Source organism: Anabrus simplex, chromosome 1, assembly GCF_040414725.1.
Source record: "Anabrus simplex isolate iqAnaSimp1 chromosome 1, ASM4041472v1, whole genome shotgun sequence".
NCBI classification, from domain to species: Eukaryota; Metazoa; Arthropoda; class Insecta; order Orthoptera; family Tettigoniidae; genus Anabrus; species Anabrus simplex.
In genome coordinates, this window is record NC_090265.1 from 959,624,293 (window position 1) to 959,643,426 (window position 19,134).

A 19,134-nucleotide genomic window follows, 5' to 3' on the forward strand; every position below is an offset into this window, starting at 1 on the left:
TTTGGATCTTTGTTGCTCACTCCATGTCAGTGAAGTCAAATAAATATTAAAATTTATTTATTCCACCTATTCAATACATGAGATTTTAATTAAGAAATTAAATCTTGAATAAAATTATAGGGACATGTTTCGCCCTTAATTAAAGGGCATCTTCAGCCTTAATCTCAATCTGGAAGGTAATTAATCAGGTACCTGACTGTATTAAAATTACATATGAAAGTGAGGATGATGTTGGAAATGTGCTTCAAATGGTGAGCAAATGGTTAACAATAGTTATGATATTTTTAAAATGAAGCCTTAATAAAGTCTTAAAAAACAAATAGTCGTAAATTTATACACTTTCCTGATTGTCCTAGTTTATAAATTGGTAACAAATTGTATGCTGGTATAAGAACATAAATTGTTACGTTAAACCTTGTAAAGTGGCGCCCTGTGGAGGTTGAGGGCGTTAGAATATTAAAAGGAAAAAATGTAGTTGATAATTCCAAATGGAATATTAAAACATATTAAAGCTAGTAAATAGACGTTACCGTTGCTCACTTCAAGTGAAGTTTATAATAAAATTGTTACGTTGGAACAAGTAAAGCGGGGCCTTGTGATGGTTGAGGGCGTTAGATAAAATTATCGGGTTTTGAACAGTTCAAGCGTCAGGATAATGATAAAGAATGTGGTTAATAACTCCGAGTGGAGTTTAAACACAATTTTAAAAAATTAGTAAAGAGACATTTCTGCTGCTTAGAACAAGTGGATTTTATAACAATATAAAAATGGTTAGACTGTTGTAACTCTCGTGCGAAGAGATAAAACTGTAGTCTTCTAAAAGCACGAGTGAAGAAGAGTGCTTGATGGTAAGAAGCTGTGTTAAATATTAGCTGGAAGGAGCGATTGTAGTCTCCTGTATATAGTCGAAAGGGAAATTAGGTTTGAAGTCTGTAACAATAGGAGAATTACGTGTTAAAGAATGAATGTGAATGAAAGGATAGTTCAAAGAGAAATCAAAGTGTGTAAAAACGCTTACCTCTTTATTAATGTTGAAATTGGTTAACGTAAAGATGAGTTGGAGAGAAAACATTGTGTGTAATTTCATTTATTTTTAATTGTAATAGTGTTAAATAGTTGCTATGGTAGTGTTTAAATGACTGATATTTAAGTTACTGGTGTTATAGAAGATGTGAGATTAATGGAGGAGAGGATTGAAGCGGTGTGTCAAGTTTACAAATTATTGGTCGTGGCGGGTAGCGAGAAAAGAGTTAAATTCTTAGAACAATATAAAGAGAAACAAAAGATGCCAGTGAACCAAGGCTGACAAAAAAGTAAACAAATATGGAACACTTGCTCCTTGGTCGTTAGGAAGTGGTTTTGCAATTTCTCTCTTTTTTTTCCCAACGATTTTTCCCTAATTATAGTTGAAAATTAAGTGGGGGAATTATAGTTGGTGATGGGGTGTATAGACGAGTAAATATGGTATGTATTTTCATTGTTCTAAATTAAATATGCTTTTTACAACATAGAAACATCTTACTGCACTCTTGTTAAAAACTTTCCAAGGTTTGTTTAAACTTCACCTTTTATATTTCATGAAGGAGTGTTTAAAATAAAAATGGAAGTAATTGTTTATAATTTATATTTTATTTTGAAACTGTTTTTATCTCTGCAGGATTTGTTTGACAAAGCTGGATATTCTGGACACACTCCAAGAAATCAAGATGGGTGTTGCCTATAAGAAAGACAACAAACTTCTGGACCATTTCCCTTCTAGCGCAGCAGAGTTAGCTACTGTAGAGGTAACAATTTTTCCTCTTTGTTTTATTCTATCATTCTTGTGTCCATTGTAGTATAATGCATGATAATGAGTCATAATAATAACTATGGCATTTTGATTTGTAAATGAAGTCAAGTTTTAAATTTTTTCATTACAGTGGATCTTGGATTTTTCACTTCTAGTTTTATATACTGTAGGGTGAAGGATCTTTGTAAACATCGGTATGAGTGGGTAAATGTGTATGATAACATTAAATAGCTCATTAATTGATTCATATGAAATCATCAGTGTTACTGAACTAAAGAAATCATGTTGCAGAAAAATGCAATAAAGTATTCTATCAAATTATTAGTATTAGAATGATGAAAAAGCATCTTGAAGATAAATTGATTTCATGGTACACCTCTCTGAGTTGAGTTATCCAGTGATGCTCTCTCTTCACACATCCCTCAGGTATGCATTTCGTAGTTTTAAATAGATTAATACTATTCTTCTATTTATAGACATTGCCATCAAATAGAATTTCTGGATTTGTGTTAATAATCTGTTATCCATTCAAGTCATACATAGCTAAAAGGAACACACACTAAAACAAACAACGTGGCAGGTCAGTGTGGGAAGAGGGAGCAACAGAAAGAGGAGACAAGGACAAACATGAAAACACTCGAGATAAGGACAATCTCCACATCTTCATACGTCTTTGTCCTGTTATGTGTTTCTCGTTCCTCTCTCTATATATGACTTGATTTGGAAATTGTTTGTGCCTTTCCAATACTTATAGTGGCAGGACAGTGTTGGAAGAGGGTGCAACAGAAGGACACGGGGACAAACGTGAAATCTCAGAAGAGTAGGGCAGTCTCCAAGTCTTCATTTTTTATTTATTTTGCTACTGGTTTAAAGTCATATTAACATATTGAGAGTTTTCGGCAACACAATATTGGGAAAGAGCTAGGATTGGTAAGATAGCAGCCATAGCCTTAATTGGTATGAAAGTGGAAAAGCACGGAAAACTTATTCAGGACTGCCAACGGTGGGATTCAAACTCACCAGTGCCCACATGAAAGTCCACAGCTGCACAACCCTAACAGCGCTGCCAACTCACTCTCAGTTCCATATACTGGCATCTTCAAATACTAGAGATCGGCTTTCTTCTCCTCAATCCCAGTTCTTCTACGTCCATCTCTACACTTCTACTTCCCAGCTTCATCGGGAGGGCAGGCTTCAATGCTCATTGCGAGGCCATATCAACAGACCTTGAGATTTATGAAGAGAGTGTCCATCTGTGAAGATTGCAGTATCTGAAGACGCGCTGCCAATAAATTTGTTTCTGTTTCTCAGCTTAATGGGTGGCAGGCCATTTACATTCTTTCAGTGAAACGTTCTTGAAAGATCTTTGGTCTTGATTTAACAAAATGTGTATGATCAATAGAAAGCTGAATATATTTCTCTTCAGTTGTTCCCTCTGCCCATATTAGCCTGACTTATTTGTTCTTTTTTTTTTTCAAATTCAAAACATCAAAAATTAGGAACAGGTTAATACCTGGACAGCAGTAGCCTCATTTCTAGTTTAAAAAAAAGTGATATGATGGTTATGCAAAGAAATGGGCAGCCAGCAGGGCATGTTGGGTGTTTTGGAAGGAAAACAACTCAAGATGCCAATCAAATTCATATACATGGACACAATGGTATAAAATATTTGTATCTACGCTGCTGTACGATTCACCTTATTACGGGGAGTGTGTCAAACCACCAGCTGATAACTAGCGTATGTTATGAGTTGTATTTCCGAATGTAATACATAGTGACTGGAAGCATTCTTTTGATAACTGTGGCTGTTGAAAGCCAGACCTTTATTTTTAAGTATATTTCATGCTTGTTCTCTACATTTATCACATCAGGATTTACCTAAACAGCTGTAAATGGGATAAGAGAGACTGCATTATTTAGGTACAGTATTGCCTGGATAGTGCCAAAAGTTCCACGACGAAAAGAATAAAAATAAATAACAGGAAAGTTTGCCGCATTTATAGATATCTACAGGTGTGACAGTAATGCGTTTTATTATCATAATGTTTAATTTCATACGTTCGTTGTCCCTCATTTTTTATTAACACATACCCTAGTTGTTTTGTTTGGCATCTCCGAAATTCGTTGGAAGTGGCAACACAAAAAAATCATTATTTGTTAGGTACATTGGTGAGTAAAACAATTATGTTTGGATTGTTTTTATCACGTTTTAAACCTACTTCTCTCCCAAAAACCCTATATTGGCTCGAGTTACGAGATATTAAACTATCACTTTATTAATGATGTTGCCTGCCTACATTAATAGGCCTAGCAACTACTGTGAATATTTCTTAACTAAAGTGAACTCGTTTCCTCATCTCGAGGTAGTGCATTTCTTTTTTAGACAGGCCCCCAGTTGAAGGGAGATGCATGTACCATTTTTACCGTAAATCAACCTTCCTGCTATTCGTAAATCTCTGGCAATATGGTACCAGGAATCACTCAGGCTCCCGAGAATGGCAGCTAATTGTGCTAACCATTACGCTGACGTACATTCTTAACTACAAAACACAGACATATATACATGACTGATGTGTGCTTGCAATCCACGGGTCGGACACGAAACTATTCACCTATTTGTATTTTCTGTATTTATTAGGTGGTTAATCTATTTCTTTTCTCAAATCGCAGACAGTCGATGGATGTAACAGATTTACTAGGAGATCATTGAGTTGTAATAACAAAAATGAGCGTGGGGAAAATGGAAAAATTAAAGGTAAGGGATATTATAAGTAGAACTTAATTTTCCCGTATTGAACTGAAATTCACAATTAGAATTGAAGAAAGGTTCAACCTGTTCAATAGCAAGTATGTCGTATAAGATGTTTACAACCTGTTATTTATTGCTTCTAGTACCGGTTTCGACGCATAGTGGCGTCATCTTCAACTAGAAGTTACAAAGTGGGCAGGGTACGTAACATAAAACTGTATACATAATACATGCAATGCAAAGTACAAATGGTTAACAGTTTCTTACATTTAGAGCTGAATGAACAATGGGTAAAATATAATGGAGTAATGTAACGCGTAACAGGCGTTATAGTCTAATGTGGTACATTGGTGTTATACAATGAAATTGGTCTGATGAATGAGAGTAAAAATCTTGGTATATATAATAAAACTAGGAGATAAAATTGATGTCCACTCTTCTGTTAATATCAATGGAGAACCAGCCATAAACAAATATTTGATAGCCTTGCCAACCTAATTTAGCTCTAAATGTAAAAAATTGTTAACTGTTTGTACTTTGCATTGCATGTATTATGTACACAGTTTTATGTTATGTATCCTGCCCACTTTCTAACTTCCAGCTGAAGATGATGCCACTATGCGTCGAAACCGGTACTAGAAACAATAAATAACATGTAAACATCTTATACGACATACTTAGTATTGAATAGGTTGAACCTTTCTTCCATTCTAATTGTGAGATAAGAGATAGTAAAACCAAAGTGTGGAAATTAAAAGATAGAATGTACAAGAAGAGGCCTCGATTCACTCGCACTCATTTTTTAGGCTGTTTGTACGATGGGTTCGCCACTCCCAAAGGCATTTTATTACCTTCTTCCAGGTTTAAATTAGGCCGCCCCTAACATGGAGTCAGACGCCTTTTGTAGCCGCTCCTCTGGAGTACAGACGCTATGGGTTTGCCCCTTCCGCCATCTCCACCATACCGAAGTCCATCTTCTCCGCCGTAGATGTCATTGAGGTCTTCACCCATAACCCAGGGCAAGGGCCCTCCATAATTATGACCTCGAGAGAGGGTGTCCCAGTATTTTAAAGCCCCCAGGAATTAGGCTACCTTTTGGTCTGCAGGTTGTATTGGATATTTCAACCAGCTCTACATACTGTAGGGACCCCCTATCTGCCACCTGGAGATGCGCTCTATAGGGGTCAGGTTCCCCTGGTTACTTATTAGAAGTTAACTCCACCCACAAAGGCTGAGGTAAGGGGTATTTTGTGGAACCAAGATGTCCCGAAGAAATGTAAGAAAGTATTATATTCAACCTATTATGAACTCGCACTAACCTATGCAGCTGGATCGTTGACTACAGCAAAACAGGAAGAGAGTAGAATACAGGCAGCGGAAATGAAATTCCTAAGAGTTATCAAGGGCAAGACCAGAAAGGATACAATTAGAAATGAAGGTATAAGGAAAAAGACAGGAATCTTGAAACTTCAAGACAGGATAGAAACAACAAAGCTTAAGTGGTATGGACATATGATGAGAATGGGAGAAGAGAGTGTGCCAAACAAAGCTTTATCAGAGAAGTTAACAGGAAAGAGACCACGAGGAAGACCCCAAAGGAGGTGGACAGATTCAGTGTGGGAGTGCATAGAAAAGAGGCGAGGAAAACCAAAAGGAGAAGAGTGGTGGAGAGACAGGTAGTGATGGAGGTCCTTGATTCACAACCCGACCCAGGAAGCTGGAAACTGGAAATGATGATGATGATGATGATGATGATGATGATGAATGTACAGGAAGAATTTCTGAAGAGACTGAAACATCAAATTCCATTTACTAAAGTAGTAAATGTGGAAGATGAATGGTCCAACTTTAAAAGGGCATTTGTAAATGGGTCGGAGTGTGCCTGTGGTAGAACATCAGCGAGAGTGAAAGAAAAGGAGACGCTGTGGTGGAATGAGAAGGTGAGAGAAGCAGTGAAAGAAAAGAAGAAAGCATGGTATGTATGGAATAGGGATAAAAAAAAAGGAAGCAGAAAGATGTATCTGGATAATTATAATAATAATAATAATGTTATTTGTTTTACGTCCCACTAACTACTTTTTAAGGTCTTCGGAGACGCCGAGGTGCCGGAATTTAGTCCCGCAGGAGTTCTTTTACGTGCCAGTAAATCTACCGACACGAGGCTGTCGTATTTGAGCACCTTCAAATACCACCGGACTGAGCCAGGATCGAACCTGCCAAGTTGGGGTTAGAAGGCCAGCGCCTTAACCGTCTGAGCCACTCAGCCCGGCGTATCTGGATAATAAATGGGAATGTAAGAACTTGGAAAGAGAAGAAAAGTTGGGAAGAATTTACACAAAAGATGGAAACAGATAGAGCTGGCAGTAAACGAATGCTGTACAGAATCATACAAAGTAATAGGAGAGAAAGAGTTCATAGAAAGCTGATGAAAAGGAGAAGTGGAGACTCGATTACACATCCAGAAGAAATAAAGAGAAGAGTATTTTGATAAACTGCTGAATGTGAGAAATTGTACAGAGGGGATGGTAGTAAAATGAAGTAATGAATCAACAGTACAAGATGATACAACAGTGTTAGAGGTGGAATTAGCAGTCTGTGAAATGAAAATGGGGAAGGCACCAGGGATGGGTGAAATTGGTGTAGAAATGATAAAGTTAAAGTTGGAATTCAAGAGGACAAATTGGGGCAAATATTTGTTTATAGGAAGGGGGGTTAGGGATTGGAATAACTTACCAAGGGAGATGTTCAATAAATTTCCAATTTCTTTGCAATCATTTAAGAAAACAACAGATAGGGAATCTGCCACCTGGACGACTGCCCTAAATGCTGATCGGTATTGATTGATTGATTGATTGATTGATTGATTGATTGATTGATTGATTGATTGATTGATTGATTGATTGATTGATTGATGGATTGATTGATTGATTGATTGATTGATTGATTGATTGATTGATTGATTGATTGATAGAAGGCTGTTGAACTACAATCGGTGTACAGATTGTTAAATTGCATATATGGAAACGGAAATGTGTGCCAGAAGATTGCAGAAGGGGAATAATAATACCCTTCTTTAAGAAGGGGACTAAAAATGCATAATAAGTACAGAGGAATCACACTCTTATCACAAGTGGCAAGTATACTATAAAGAATATTATAGAGAAAAATGTGAAGGAAGTTAGGAGAATTGCAAGAGGAACAGGATGGTTTTAGAATGGAAGATCTACAGTGGACCAGATCTCCAACATGAGGCAATAATGGAAGAGAATTAGGAATATGGAAAGGAGATGGTCATGACATTCATAGATTTAACAAAGGCATACGATTATGTTCCAGCGAGAAGGTTTGGGAAACCATGGTCCAATAGAGTATGGGTACACCATTTGGTAAGTTGTAGTCAGGTCTTGACTTATCTGTCTAAATGTTACAATTCGTATGTATGTGTCATAAATGAGAATGATTATTAGGTACATTTTTTTGTAATCATTTTTATGTTTTCTTAGTTTAAGATTTTAAATGTAATGGTCAGTTTGCATTGTAACTGTAGACATGTATGCCTTTTATCTTGTCCTCTTTTTACCGAGACCATGGCGCAATATACTTGTTGAAATCCAAGAATTAAAAACTTTTCCTATTTTTGATTTCTAAAAGTTGGCAGATATGAGAAAGACAAGGGAAAGGCAGTGTGAAAACTGGTGGTCAAAGCCTTGAAATGTTGACAGTTTCAGATACCTAGGGAGTGAATTAATGCAGAAAGGCTGGGCATGAAGATTAGCAAGAGGGTGCAACATGGCAAAATTATTCTATCAGAGTGTAAGAAACCTTGTCTGGAATAATGAAGTACCAAAGAAGTGCAAAGAGATGATGTACAAAACGTATTATGCACCCATATTGACTTACGCAGCTGAGACCTGGACATTCAAAGGTAGGGAGGAGAGTAGAATTCGGGCTAGCAAAATGAACTACCGCAGAACCATGATAGGGTGCACGAAGAAGACAGATTGAGAAACAAAGATGTGAGAAATGAGGTTGGAATGGAAAACCTAAATGAGAGAATTGATAGGAGTGTTTGGACATGTGAAGAGGATGGAGGAGGAAGGAATACCAAAACAGAGGATGGAGTTGAAGTTCGAGGGAAAGAGAGCGAGAAGGAGACCTAGAATAAGGTGGAGCAATTCAATAAAAAGGAGTGCAAGAAGAAGAAACCTGGACTGAGATAAATGATGGAAGAGGAATGGTGGAAGGAGAGAGGAACTTGGAGAAGCGTCATAAATGCCCCCAACCTGGTAGGAGCTGGATAACGGGAAAGGAGAAGGATGTTGATTAAACCCAGTAAAGACAGAATGCAAGAATATTATCAAATATGGTAAAATCTCGTTAAGACGTTTCTACAGGGGACAACCAAAATGAACGTGTTTAGCGAGAAAACGTACTACTAAATATACAAATAAAATCTATCCAACAGGGATATGGTAACACTAGATAAGATTTTTTCCGACATGTGGGCATTTTACTACTTGTGTCCACGGGTACAGTGAAAACTATATCTACCATTTCTAAAAATGAGAGGAAAGTATTAAAAGGTGTGAACCCAAGAGAACAAATATGAAAACATTTCCTGCTGGGGCTTATAAAATAACAAGTGCACTGAAAGGTGTGCAAAACACCAAACAACAAATATGAAAACATGTGCACGGGCGCCAATAAAAATATCGAAATATTATTGATGATCACACTCTTTCTAAAACAAATATTAGTAGAAGCCTTTTATTTTGGAGCAGTGGATTATTAAACATTATTTTCTGGTTACACTCGAAGACAATAAATTGGAGGTTACACTCGCCCATGTGCGGTTAGGAGGAATCTGGAGGAATGACATTGACTGCCATTGACTACGTATAATGATCAAGTCGAGACTCAGAGGTTCAACATTTGCGACCTCTGTACGCTTAAAGATGCGGATGCCAGTCCACTTTCTGAAAGATTTCAATTTTGTCTTCATTAGTAAGGAATTTCAGGACTTTTCCCGTATTCACAACTAGGCTGTCAAAAGACAGATACCCACCATGCTAGTCAATTTCACACGATTATGTTCCTAATCCAGATATGGGCTAACGTATCACATGACAAAACTTCGCTGTACCACTCAACATAAAATAAATTTCTAACTTCTTGATGGAATGTGAAATACAAGCACAAATAGGCTCACTTTTTCTGTAATCACGAAACTGTGGCGACGACTCTTACCCAAGTTGGAAATCATGTTTGTTTCACAAGGGATGACAAAGAACATTTTCAGGGCTAGGAAAAATATGTTCGTATTAAATGGTAATATCAAAAATTCATGACGTGATAAGCGAGGTATATTTATATAGATTTAATACGATGAGAATCCGAACATCAAATTTACAATGTTCTAAGCAGGAAAAGGTGTTAATGAGAAATGCACTAATGGGTTTCACTGTATAATTCTGCTCTAACCATCATAATGTATTGTGAACAAGTTTTCAATGTATGATAGCTTGATATTTATCATCTTGCTTTAAAACAGTCAATTACAGTATTAACCCTCTTTTACAAAAAGGACATAAAGGTTATACAAATGCATATTATTAATTTATGGAGTACTTTAATCTTAATCATATTACAGTAGTTACCTCAAATAAAGGTCCAGTGTAAATTAACTTTTGACCCTAAAACTGCTCATCCACTGACCATGAGAATGGTACCAGTAGGTAGTTAAAATATTATGTAATACAGTAGATGATTTTAATCTGGTTTTCTTTCAGTGGTGATAGATTTATCTAACGTGCAATAAATTGTCTTTCTCTGATGGAACATTTTTATTACTACTATTTTACTTATTTACAAATCCAACACCATCTGGCTTCCTGCTCATAAGTTTTGATGTTCACTTTTACTCTAGGCCTACTAGATGGCAGAGAAAATTGAATCTCTCTTAGCATCCAAGGCTGAGCTTTAATGATTTTTGTCAGTTGAATACCAAATGTGAACACCAAATGTTTCACCACAGATCTTTTATATGTCAACATCGTATGACATAGAATTTCAATTTTTTTTTTTTTTTTAACATCCTACTACGTTTGCCGGGTTTGAACCCGCTATAGTGGGATCTGGAGGCCAGCACTATAGATCCACAGTTGGGTCTCTTTTTAATGATGACTGTGATGCAGAATATCACAATAAACTGCCATAATTTCTTTAGCATGAGATAATAGTTTGTCATGACATGAAATGATACTTTGGTTTTAAGGGCACCCGGAAGGGGTTATGTCTGCCATGTTAAAATGGGCGTTTTTAAGAACATTTTCTCATAAAGTTATGAACTAAGGAAAGTAATTTTTTGTATACATATTTATTCAACCCTTGCACGTAGATAGATATCATTTTTTAATATCTTCTGTTTTTTTAAGTGAACATCAAAATTTTAGGTTTTAAAATGAAACATTTTGTTCCATAATTCTGAAATGGTACCTTTGATTTTAAAAATCTTGTGTTAAAATGCGTAGAATGATTAGTTACATATCACCTATAAGTTCGGTTAATGTACGTTCAATGGCATCCGAATAAATGTTCCTTAGACACACAAAAAAACTACTTTTCAGGAAACGAGCCTCAAAGTTCTTTATGCATTCCACCTTTATAGAGAGGATCATCTGGGTTCTCTTCCATCTGATCTTGTAATCTTCTATTTACACTTCTTTTCTCCGGTCTTCCAAGCTTCACCAGCTCCCTTTCTGCTGCATCTGCTTTCCTTTTTCTTTCTTTATCTATAATTGACATTTGTTTCAGTGTTGTGTGTTGGAGGTATCCATAGTCTTTGTAGAACTTCGCTCTTCGAGATATTGCCCCCATTGTATGTTGCCACGGCATCATAAACACCAAAGTGGAGTGTTTTTATACTCACAAATACTCTCTTGGGTATCAGAGTCTAGATCAAATTATTTAAGCATTCGTTAGGTTCGGATTTTACCGAAAAGGCATTTCCAGAGTTTTTCATAGGATAAGTCTCTGAAGACTGGCCTTATGGATTCCACGACCGCATACGGGAAACTGAGCTTGTGGTCGTGGTCGCAGTTTCCTTCATTTTTATGGTATTTGCACCACGTGTCCTCTCCTTTTGAACACAAACTGTGCTGTGGTTGTTCATTCTGCATCTTTTTTGTAGTCAATCGGGGAACACACGTTTGCACACTCGCTTGTAACGTTCGGAATAACAACAGTGATTTTTGGCTTTCCCACATTCTTGCGCACCTTGAAAATTCTGTTACTATGTCTAGGCATCTTGTTCAATGTATAAAACCGAACGGAAACAAAGCAGCCAAATACTGTTGTAAAAGAAGCTCCCAAAACAAACACACACAGTTATGTTCTCAATCGTTCTGCAATCCAGGTTGGCCAACAATTGAAAGTTGTACTTCCCTGCAGCAGGGATATCCTCTTGCAGAAAATGACCACGTTATGAAACATGAACACTTTCAACAGAGTCTTTGTCACCTCTGACAAATGGAAAGTAATGTTATGTCACATCAGTTCGAGGACGTGTCATGCCTGTCATCTGCAGCACTCCAGATAATATAAAAATTAACACCCTTTCAAACATTGCAGAGATCTGAAACAAAAAGTATTCAAAAGAAGAAAGTCACAGGTATATAAACCTGCAAAAAAAAATATCGTTTTCACCCCTTCTGGATGCCCTTAAGTCATTCTTGTTATTGTGTGAGACTCCTCTTTTGTACTACCATTCAGAGGTTTTTTAAAGCTGAATTTTATTAACTGGACAGACAGTTAGCATAATCATATTAGAAATTTGGCTAGCATGTTATAGATCGTATAGGCTACATGTGATTATGTTCTCTCTTCCTTTTAGTTTATATTTCATTACAAATGTTCATGCTGCATAGGAATAAGTTTATGTATCTCTGTTCTACAATTTGCAACTTTGTTATTTCCTATAATGATCAGAAATGACCCTGTTACATAATATCTCAGTGCAATCAGCAGTTCCTGCATTGGAGATATAGCTGAATTTCTTCCTGTAGGGTACTTTTGGCTCTCTTCTATCTCTTTTCTTACCTTTCTTACCACAGACTTCAGTAACCTATATAGCTCCAAAAACTGCTATTCTGTGAGGTCAAGTGCCGTATATCATTACTTCTACATGAAATTTCTTGCCCTCAGCAGTGTGAAGGTAACAGATGATAAAGATAGAACAATTGAACGCAAAACATTCCAGTCATTTTTAACATGATGTTGAGCAACTTAACGGGACAAGAATGTTGCATTAAATAAATGTAGAGCTTAACGGTGTGTTAATGAAGGTTGATGAAACAACACTTCTGTTAACAATCCCATTAAAATAGTTTAACGTGATGTTAAATCCTTAACAGAGTTTCATGAACCTGGGCCCCATTAAACAACTCAGTTGTAAAAGTTTGCTTCTGAAAACTGTTCTGTACTATTAATGAAGACAACCTTGAACCAAAACTGGAATGCTGCGAGTGTTTTCAACACAAAATACATTTGGATGAGGAGTTTCTGGGGAAAATAGTTCAGTCTTATGAATCACTTCTTAATTTCATTGTATACTGGACTCCAAAAATTCCATGCATGTGTGAGGACAGGACAATCAATTAGCTGGGGCTCTGTTCAATGTAGACTGCCATCTGTGGTTTACTTATATATAGTTGCCCACAGAAAGAACAAGCTCATGGTATTGTATGTTCCTCTTATTTAATATTTTGTCATAATTAATTGTTATTAAAATATAATCTTCCATGTAGATACAAATCCTGGGTTTTTTGGTGGTTTCCCTCTATCATATCAAGTGAACAATAGGGCCATACCATAATTGAATCGGTGATTTCTCAGAGGGCATGAGTCACACAAACACTTTTTTTGTCACAATTTGCTTTACATCGCACCGACACAGATAGGTCTTATAGCGACGATGGGATAGGAAAGGACTGGGAGGGGGAAGAAAGTGCCTGTGACCTCAAACCCTCAGCACGGTGGATTTAAATGCCCAGTTGTCTCTGTGGTGCGGGAGGAGTTCTGAGCACGGTGTTTAAACTTTCTCACATTCGTGCAAGGCTTTATTCAAAGCAACACAACTTTGGTACTATTTTACGGAGTACAGTTATATTGGAACTTACTTTTCAGGTAGGGCATAATCGGATAAATTTTTGATATGTATCAACGGCCTCAGTGTTGTTAAAATGCATAAAATTACTAATTGATTCAAATCTATCCATTGAAATAACATCCAAAAATTGGTGTAGACAGAATAGAGTTTTTCGAAAAATAGCTTTGTAGGGTAGGCTTTTGTATTACAGTGAAACCTCATTAGTGTGTTCCTCATTAACACGCTTTCCCGCTTAGCACTACATAAATTCGAAGTCCCGATTCTCATTGTATTAAATCTATATACAAATACCTCACTTATCATGTCACGAATTTTCGCTATTACCTCTAGCCCTGAAAATGATGTTTGTCATCCCTTGTGGAAGGAACGTAATTTTGAACTCGGGTAAGAGCCCTTGCCGCAGTTGCGTGATAACAGGGGGGAAAAGGCCTTGAATTCTTGAACTTCACAGGATAAATTGCACCGTCAGGGAGCAAACTCTTAGCCTAAGAAATGCTCAGATTTGCTTGCCGGTTAGTAGTGAAACTACAGAATAACACAATGAACATGTTTGTGTTTGTATTTCATATTCTATTCAGAAGTTAGAAAAGTATTTCATGTTTAGTTGTACAGTAAAGGGTAGCGAATATTTGTCGCGTGACAGCGTACATCTCCTTCATCCATTCCCTTTTCCAGATTCTCTCTGGGTAGGGTAGTGTACCAAAGCCCTCCACCTTACTCGATCTTTCTACCATTCTTCTTCTAGTACTATATTGTTATAGACTCCTCTATTTGCAATACAGTCCACAACAGAGCTCCTCCATCTCATTCTAGGCCGTCTGCCATGCCTCTTTGCAGTCTCTGTATCCATGAATGTTCTCTTTGGTATTCGCCCTCCTGACATTCTCATCATGTGTCCAGACCATTTTAGCTTTGCTATATCAATCTCTTCTTGAAGTTTACACACTCCCATGCTTCTCCTTATTTCCTCACTTCGTATTCTATCTCATCTTTCTCTGTATGCTCCTCAAGAACCTCATTTCAGCTGCTTGTATCTTACTTTGATTCTGCTTAGTCAATGTCCAGGCTGTTGAATCATAGGTCAGTATAGGTTTATAATAGGACAAGTATAAAACCTTCTTGCACTTCATTGGCACATCTTTGTTCCATATAATGTTTCACACACTGGTAGAAACTTGCAGACTCCTGTGTGCTTAAATCAATTTCTCCATCCAAATTTCCATCTTGTGACATCATGTTGCCCAAATATTTCAATATGTTCACTACTTCAAGAGGTTCATTTCCTATTTTTATCACTCCCCTGGATTTTCTGTTACCTCTCGTCATGATCAGAGTCTTGCTTTTCGCAGTACTAATATTCATTCCAAAATTTCTTATTTCCTCATTCCATAAATCAACTTGTGTCTGTAATTCCTCTTCATTATCTCCCCAAACTACTATACTACAAACACTACACTACTAAAAACTACAGATATATGATACCCTACATCGGGAACATAATTGTGTGAAGTTGACCAGCGTGGTGTATATTTGTCTTGTGATAGCCTAATTACGGATACAGGAAAAGTCGTGATATTCCTTGCTAATGAAGACAAAATTAAAGTCTGTCAGCAAGTCAACTGGTATCCACATCTTCAAGCGCACAGGATTGTCTTGAACGTTGAAACTCGCACCTTCCAGTTTCGACTTGATCACTCTAATCGGTCCTTGTATGTCGAAATTTCGTTCGATTCAAAATAGCGGCCAAAGTCATTCTGTTGCAGTCACGCATGGCCGTGTATAACCTCCAAGCCATTGTCTAAGTGTGTGATCAGAAAAATAATGTTTAATAACCAACTGCTCTGACTTAAAAGGCTTGTACTAACATTTGTTTTAGAAATTGTGTGATCTGGAATAATACTTTGATATTTTTATGGAATCCGTTCAAATGTTTTCATATTTGTTGTTTGGTGTTTTTAACACTTTTAAGTGCACTATTATTTTATAAACTCCAGCAGAATAAGTTTTCATATTTCTCTCATGTTTTTCACACCTTTTTATACTCTCTTCTCATAGTTTTCACTGTACCCGCCGATATACAACGTAAGATCCCATCCTGTCAGAAAAAATCATATTTAATGTTTCCATATCTCTGTTGGATAGTTTTTATTTGTGTATTCAGTACTATGTTTTCTCGCTTAAAACTTCCTTTTTTCCTTGTCCTCTGCAGAAACGTCTTAACAAGGTTTAACTGTATACCCATTAGCATATAAAGAGCAATCACAACGTATATCTCGTCCTTCGTGACTGGATTCCAATCCTGCATTCAGGAACAAAGTGGTAATAAATAAGCCCCTAGATAGGATTCTTTGATCAGCATATAAATTTGTTTTACATACTATTAGTTCCGCTAGCTCGTCTGTAGAGATCTTGAAAACCTTCACACCGTCACATTCCCCAGCTGCTTCATTTTGAGGTCTTGGGTTCCATATAAACTGTTCTATTTGACACACATAATTAGACACATTTTCCCATCAAAATGTATTAGCCGTAACATGCACATTACCATTCTGCACACTATCACTCATATCTGACTCCGAACCAAGGACTTTACATACAGCGATATCATCCACATCGCTCAAATCACCATCTAATCTAACAGACTTTCGTCAGAACCACTCAACTCTTCTAAAACATCCTCTATTTCCACACTCGCTAACCCACACTTGCTTGAAGAAGCCATCCCCACTCACGACCAACGGAATGCAAGACAGCGTGTGATAAGGAAGGAGGACAAAAAAACAGTCTCAAGAGATCCCTGAATAGACAAAATTTACGATTGTATTGACAGCCAGGTTCTTCCCTGAGAGAAAATAAAGGTGTAATACAAGAAGTGTGCATAATAGTTGCCAGATAGCAGACAAAAACAGTGCTTGCAGAGATAAACATTCCTTGAAATATCACTTGAAGTTCAGTGACAAAAGACTATATAAATATATCGTTCGAAAGCTCAAACCTTCCGCTTCAAGGAGAAATGAGTTAAAACGCAAACAGCTTCAATCATAACCGCTAGGTCGCAGTACGCGAGTACCGTGCGAGCAATGCTCTTCACTCCACCGCACGCGATGTTCAGTGCACGAAGAGCAGTGCTCGGCACTCCATGCTGACAGGTTAAGGTACAGTCTGGTGTGAACACGAGAAACCACGGAAAACCATCTTCAGGGCTGCCGACAGCGGGGTTCGAATCCACTATCTCCCGAATACAAGCTCACAGCTGCGCAACCTTAACTGCACGGCCTACTTGCTCTGTGTCTGAAAAGACAAAAATCACTGTTAGAGGAGGACTTTCAAAATTAGGAAAGAACACCCTAATCTGGACAAATATTTGTAATGTATGAATGTCTGGTTATTGTATATATGTGCCTTGAAAATAATTTTTGTTGTTTTATGTCGTGTGCTCTTTATGCAATTAACTGACTTATACTGCATTCTTATATGTGAGGAGAATTGTTTCAAAACGTATTAAATGCAGTCTAGGTCAAGAATATGTTTTGATGCGGTTTCCCGCCAATTAGGATATGCTCTTTAATGCTGTTGAGTTAGATCGGGTCATTTCATATTCTTTCCCATAGGGATTCAGTGCTGAAAAACATGATTCGGAACAAATCGTATTATGTGCACCACAGCGAACGGTTCAAAACATATTATGTTCACGATAATGTTTTCCAGCCTGTATTTATCCCGCTCTTTTGTTGGCTGTTTCCGCTACTTTTATATCGTACTTGACATTGTGGTATTGCTTGCATGCCCGTTCACTTTCGATCACCATGGAGGGCTACTTGCCCGTAGGAGAGTGTTTCCACGGACCTGAAAGTGAAAAAGTGATTCTTCCAGAGTATTTTCTGTACACAGTTCAACATTAAGTTTGGGACACCATCCACGGATGCTTGTAGTTACTGCGCTCGAATGCTCTTTCAGATTAAATATGAAAAAGATAGTGCTAAAAAGAATCGTTTACTAGCTGATATGGGAGCAGATAAAATTCGCTCACAGAGTTTTCACAAACTTATAAGGAAACAACCTGCTAACACAATGTTCTTCTGCTTTGATTTGCAACAGGTACAACCGCTTCCTAAATTATCAATTGGCGAAGCGTTCTATTCGCTCCAAATATCATGTTCCGCACTGTGTGTTAGCGATGTCAGTATTCAGAATCCGAAATTTTATGTATAGAATGAGACTGAGGCTGAAAGAGGGCCAAACGAAGTGTCATCAGCTGTTACTTCGTGTTTAGATGAGGTGCATTTCGATAAATCGATCACCTGTATCAGGCTGTTCGCAGATGGATGTGGAGGCCAAAACAAGAACATGCATATTATCCATGCTCTAGTTTATGGCTACAAACCAAAGCACCCGCTAACATTTCCACGATTATTGACCGAACTCGATAGCTGCAGTCGCTTAAGTGCAGCCAGTATCCATTATTCGGGAGTAGGTTCGAACCCCACTGTCGGCAGTCCTGAAGATGGTTTTTCGTTGTTTCCCAATTTCACACCAGGCAAATGCTGGGGCTGTACCTAAATTAAGGCCACGGTCGCTTTCTTCCAATTCCTAGCCCTTTCCTGTCCCATTGTCGCCATAAGATCTATCTGTGTCGGTGCGACATAAAGCAATTAGCATGATTGTTGTCATCTTTTCTGTCATAGGACATTCCTTTTTACACGCATACAAGGTTTTTGCTGTTGTAGAAAGGTTTCTTCGTAAGTACTCTGACATAGTTACTCTCGAGGAATACCCAGAGATCTATCAGTCTGTGGGGACTGTAAATCATCTAGGAAAAGAATGGGTTATAAGGGACTACATGATTCTCGCCAAGTGATTCTGAAAAAAAGCGAGACAAGTGGTCAGTACCACGTTACGTAAAGATGGAACTGACATACAGGTTTGATGACCCCTCAAAGCGATTCGTAACCCTTCTGAAACGAGGCATAAGGCTGGGCCAGGTACATGAACCTCCCGTAATCGATAAACTGAGAGCATTACCTGACGCTAAAAACTGGACGTCGAGAACCTGCTGAAAACCAGATTTGGAGACAACTGGAAGGAGTTTGACAGTTTACAATTTTATGTTTCAGCACTAAACATCGGTTCAACGTCGGATACTGGTAGGCCGATTCATAATGATGACTGTGACTATTTGCCAGAAGAAGAAGTAGAAGAAGAAGAAGAATTACTTTCAAGACTGTAAACATCCATGTACAATTAACAATGTGTTCATAATAACTTAATTTACAGTACATGATGTGCTGTAGCAAACAATAAAGTCAATAACCATCTTTGGAATCAAATGAACGTTTCAAATCGTATTATGTGAATGAAATGTTGTGTCGAAACGTATTTTGTTCAGCGAATTGGTTCAAAACATATTAAGTGAAATTTTATAATTAGAAT

General features: G+C 37.5%; 1 protein-coding gene across 1 annotated transcript in view; it reads left to right on the plus strand.

Annotated features, from left to right (window-relative positions):
• Adss (adenylosuccinate synthetase) overlaps nucleotides 1–19,134 on the plus strand; it is a 217,903-nt gene that overhangs the window by 158,366 nt on the left and 40,403 nt on the right. Inside the window, exon 8 of the mRNA XM_067136749.2 lies at nucleotides 1,658–1,784. Coding sequence (XP_066992850.1) covers nucleotides 1,658–1,784 — 127 coding nt within the window. The remainder of the gene's footprint in view (nucleotides 1–1,657; nucleotides 1,785–19,134) is intronic.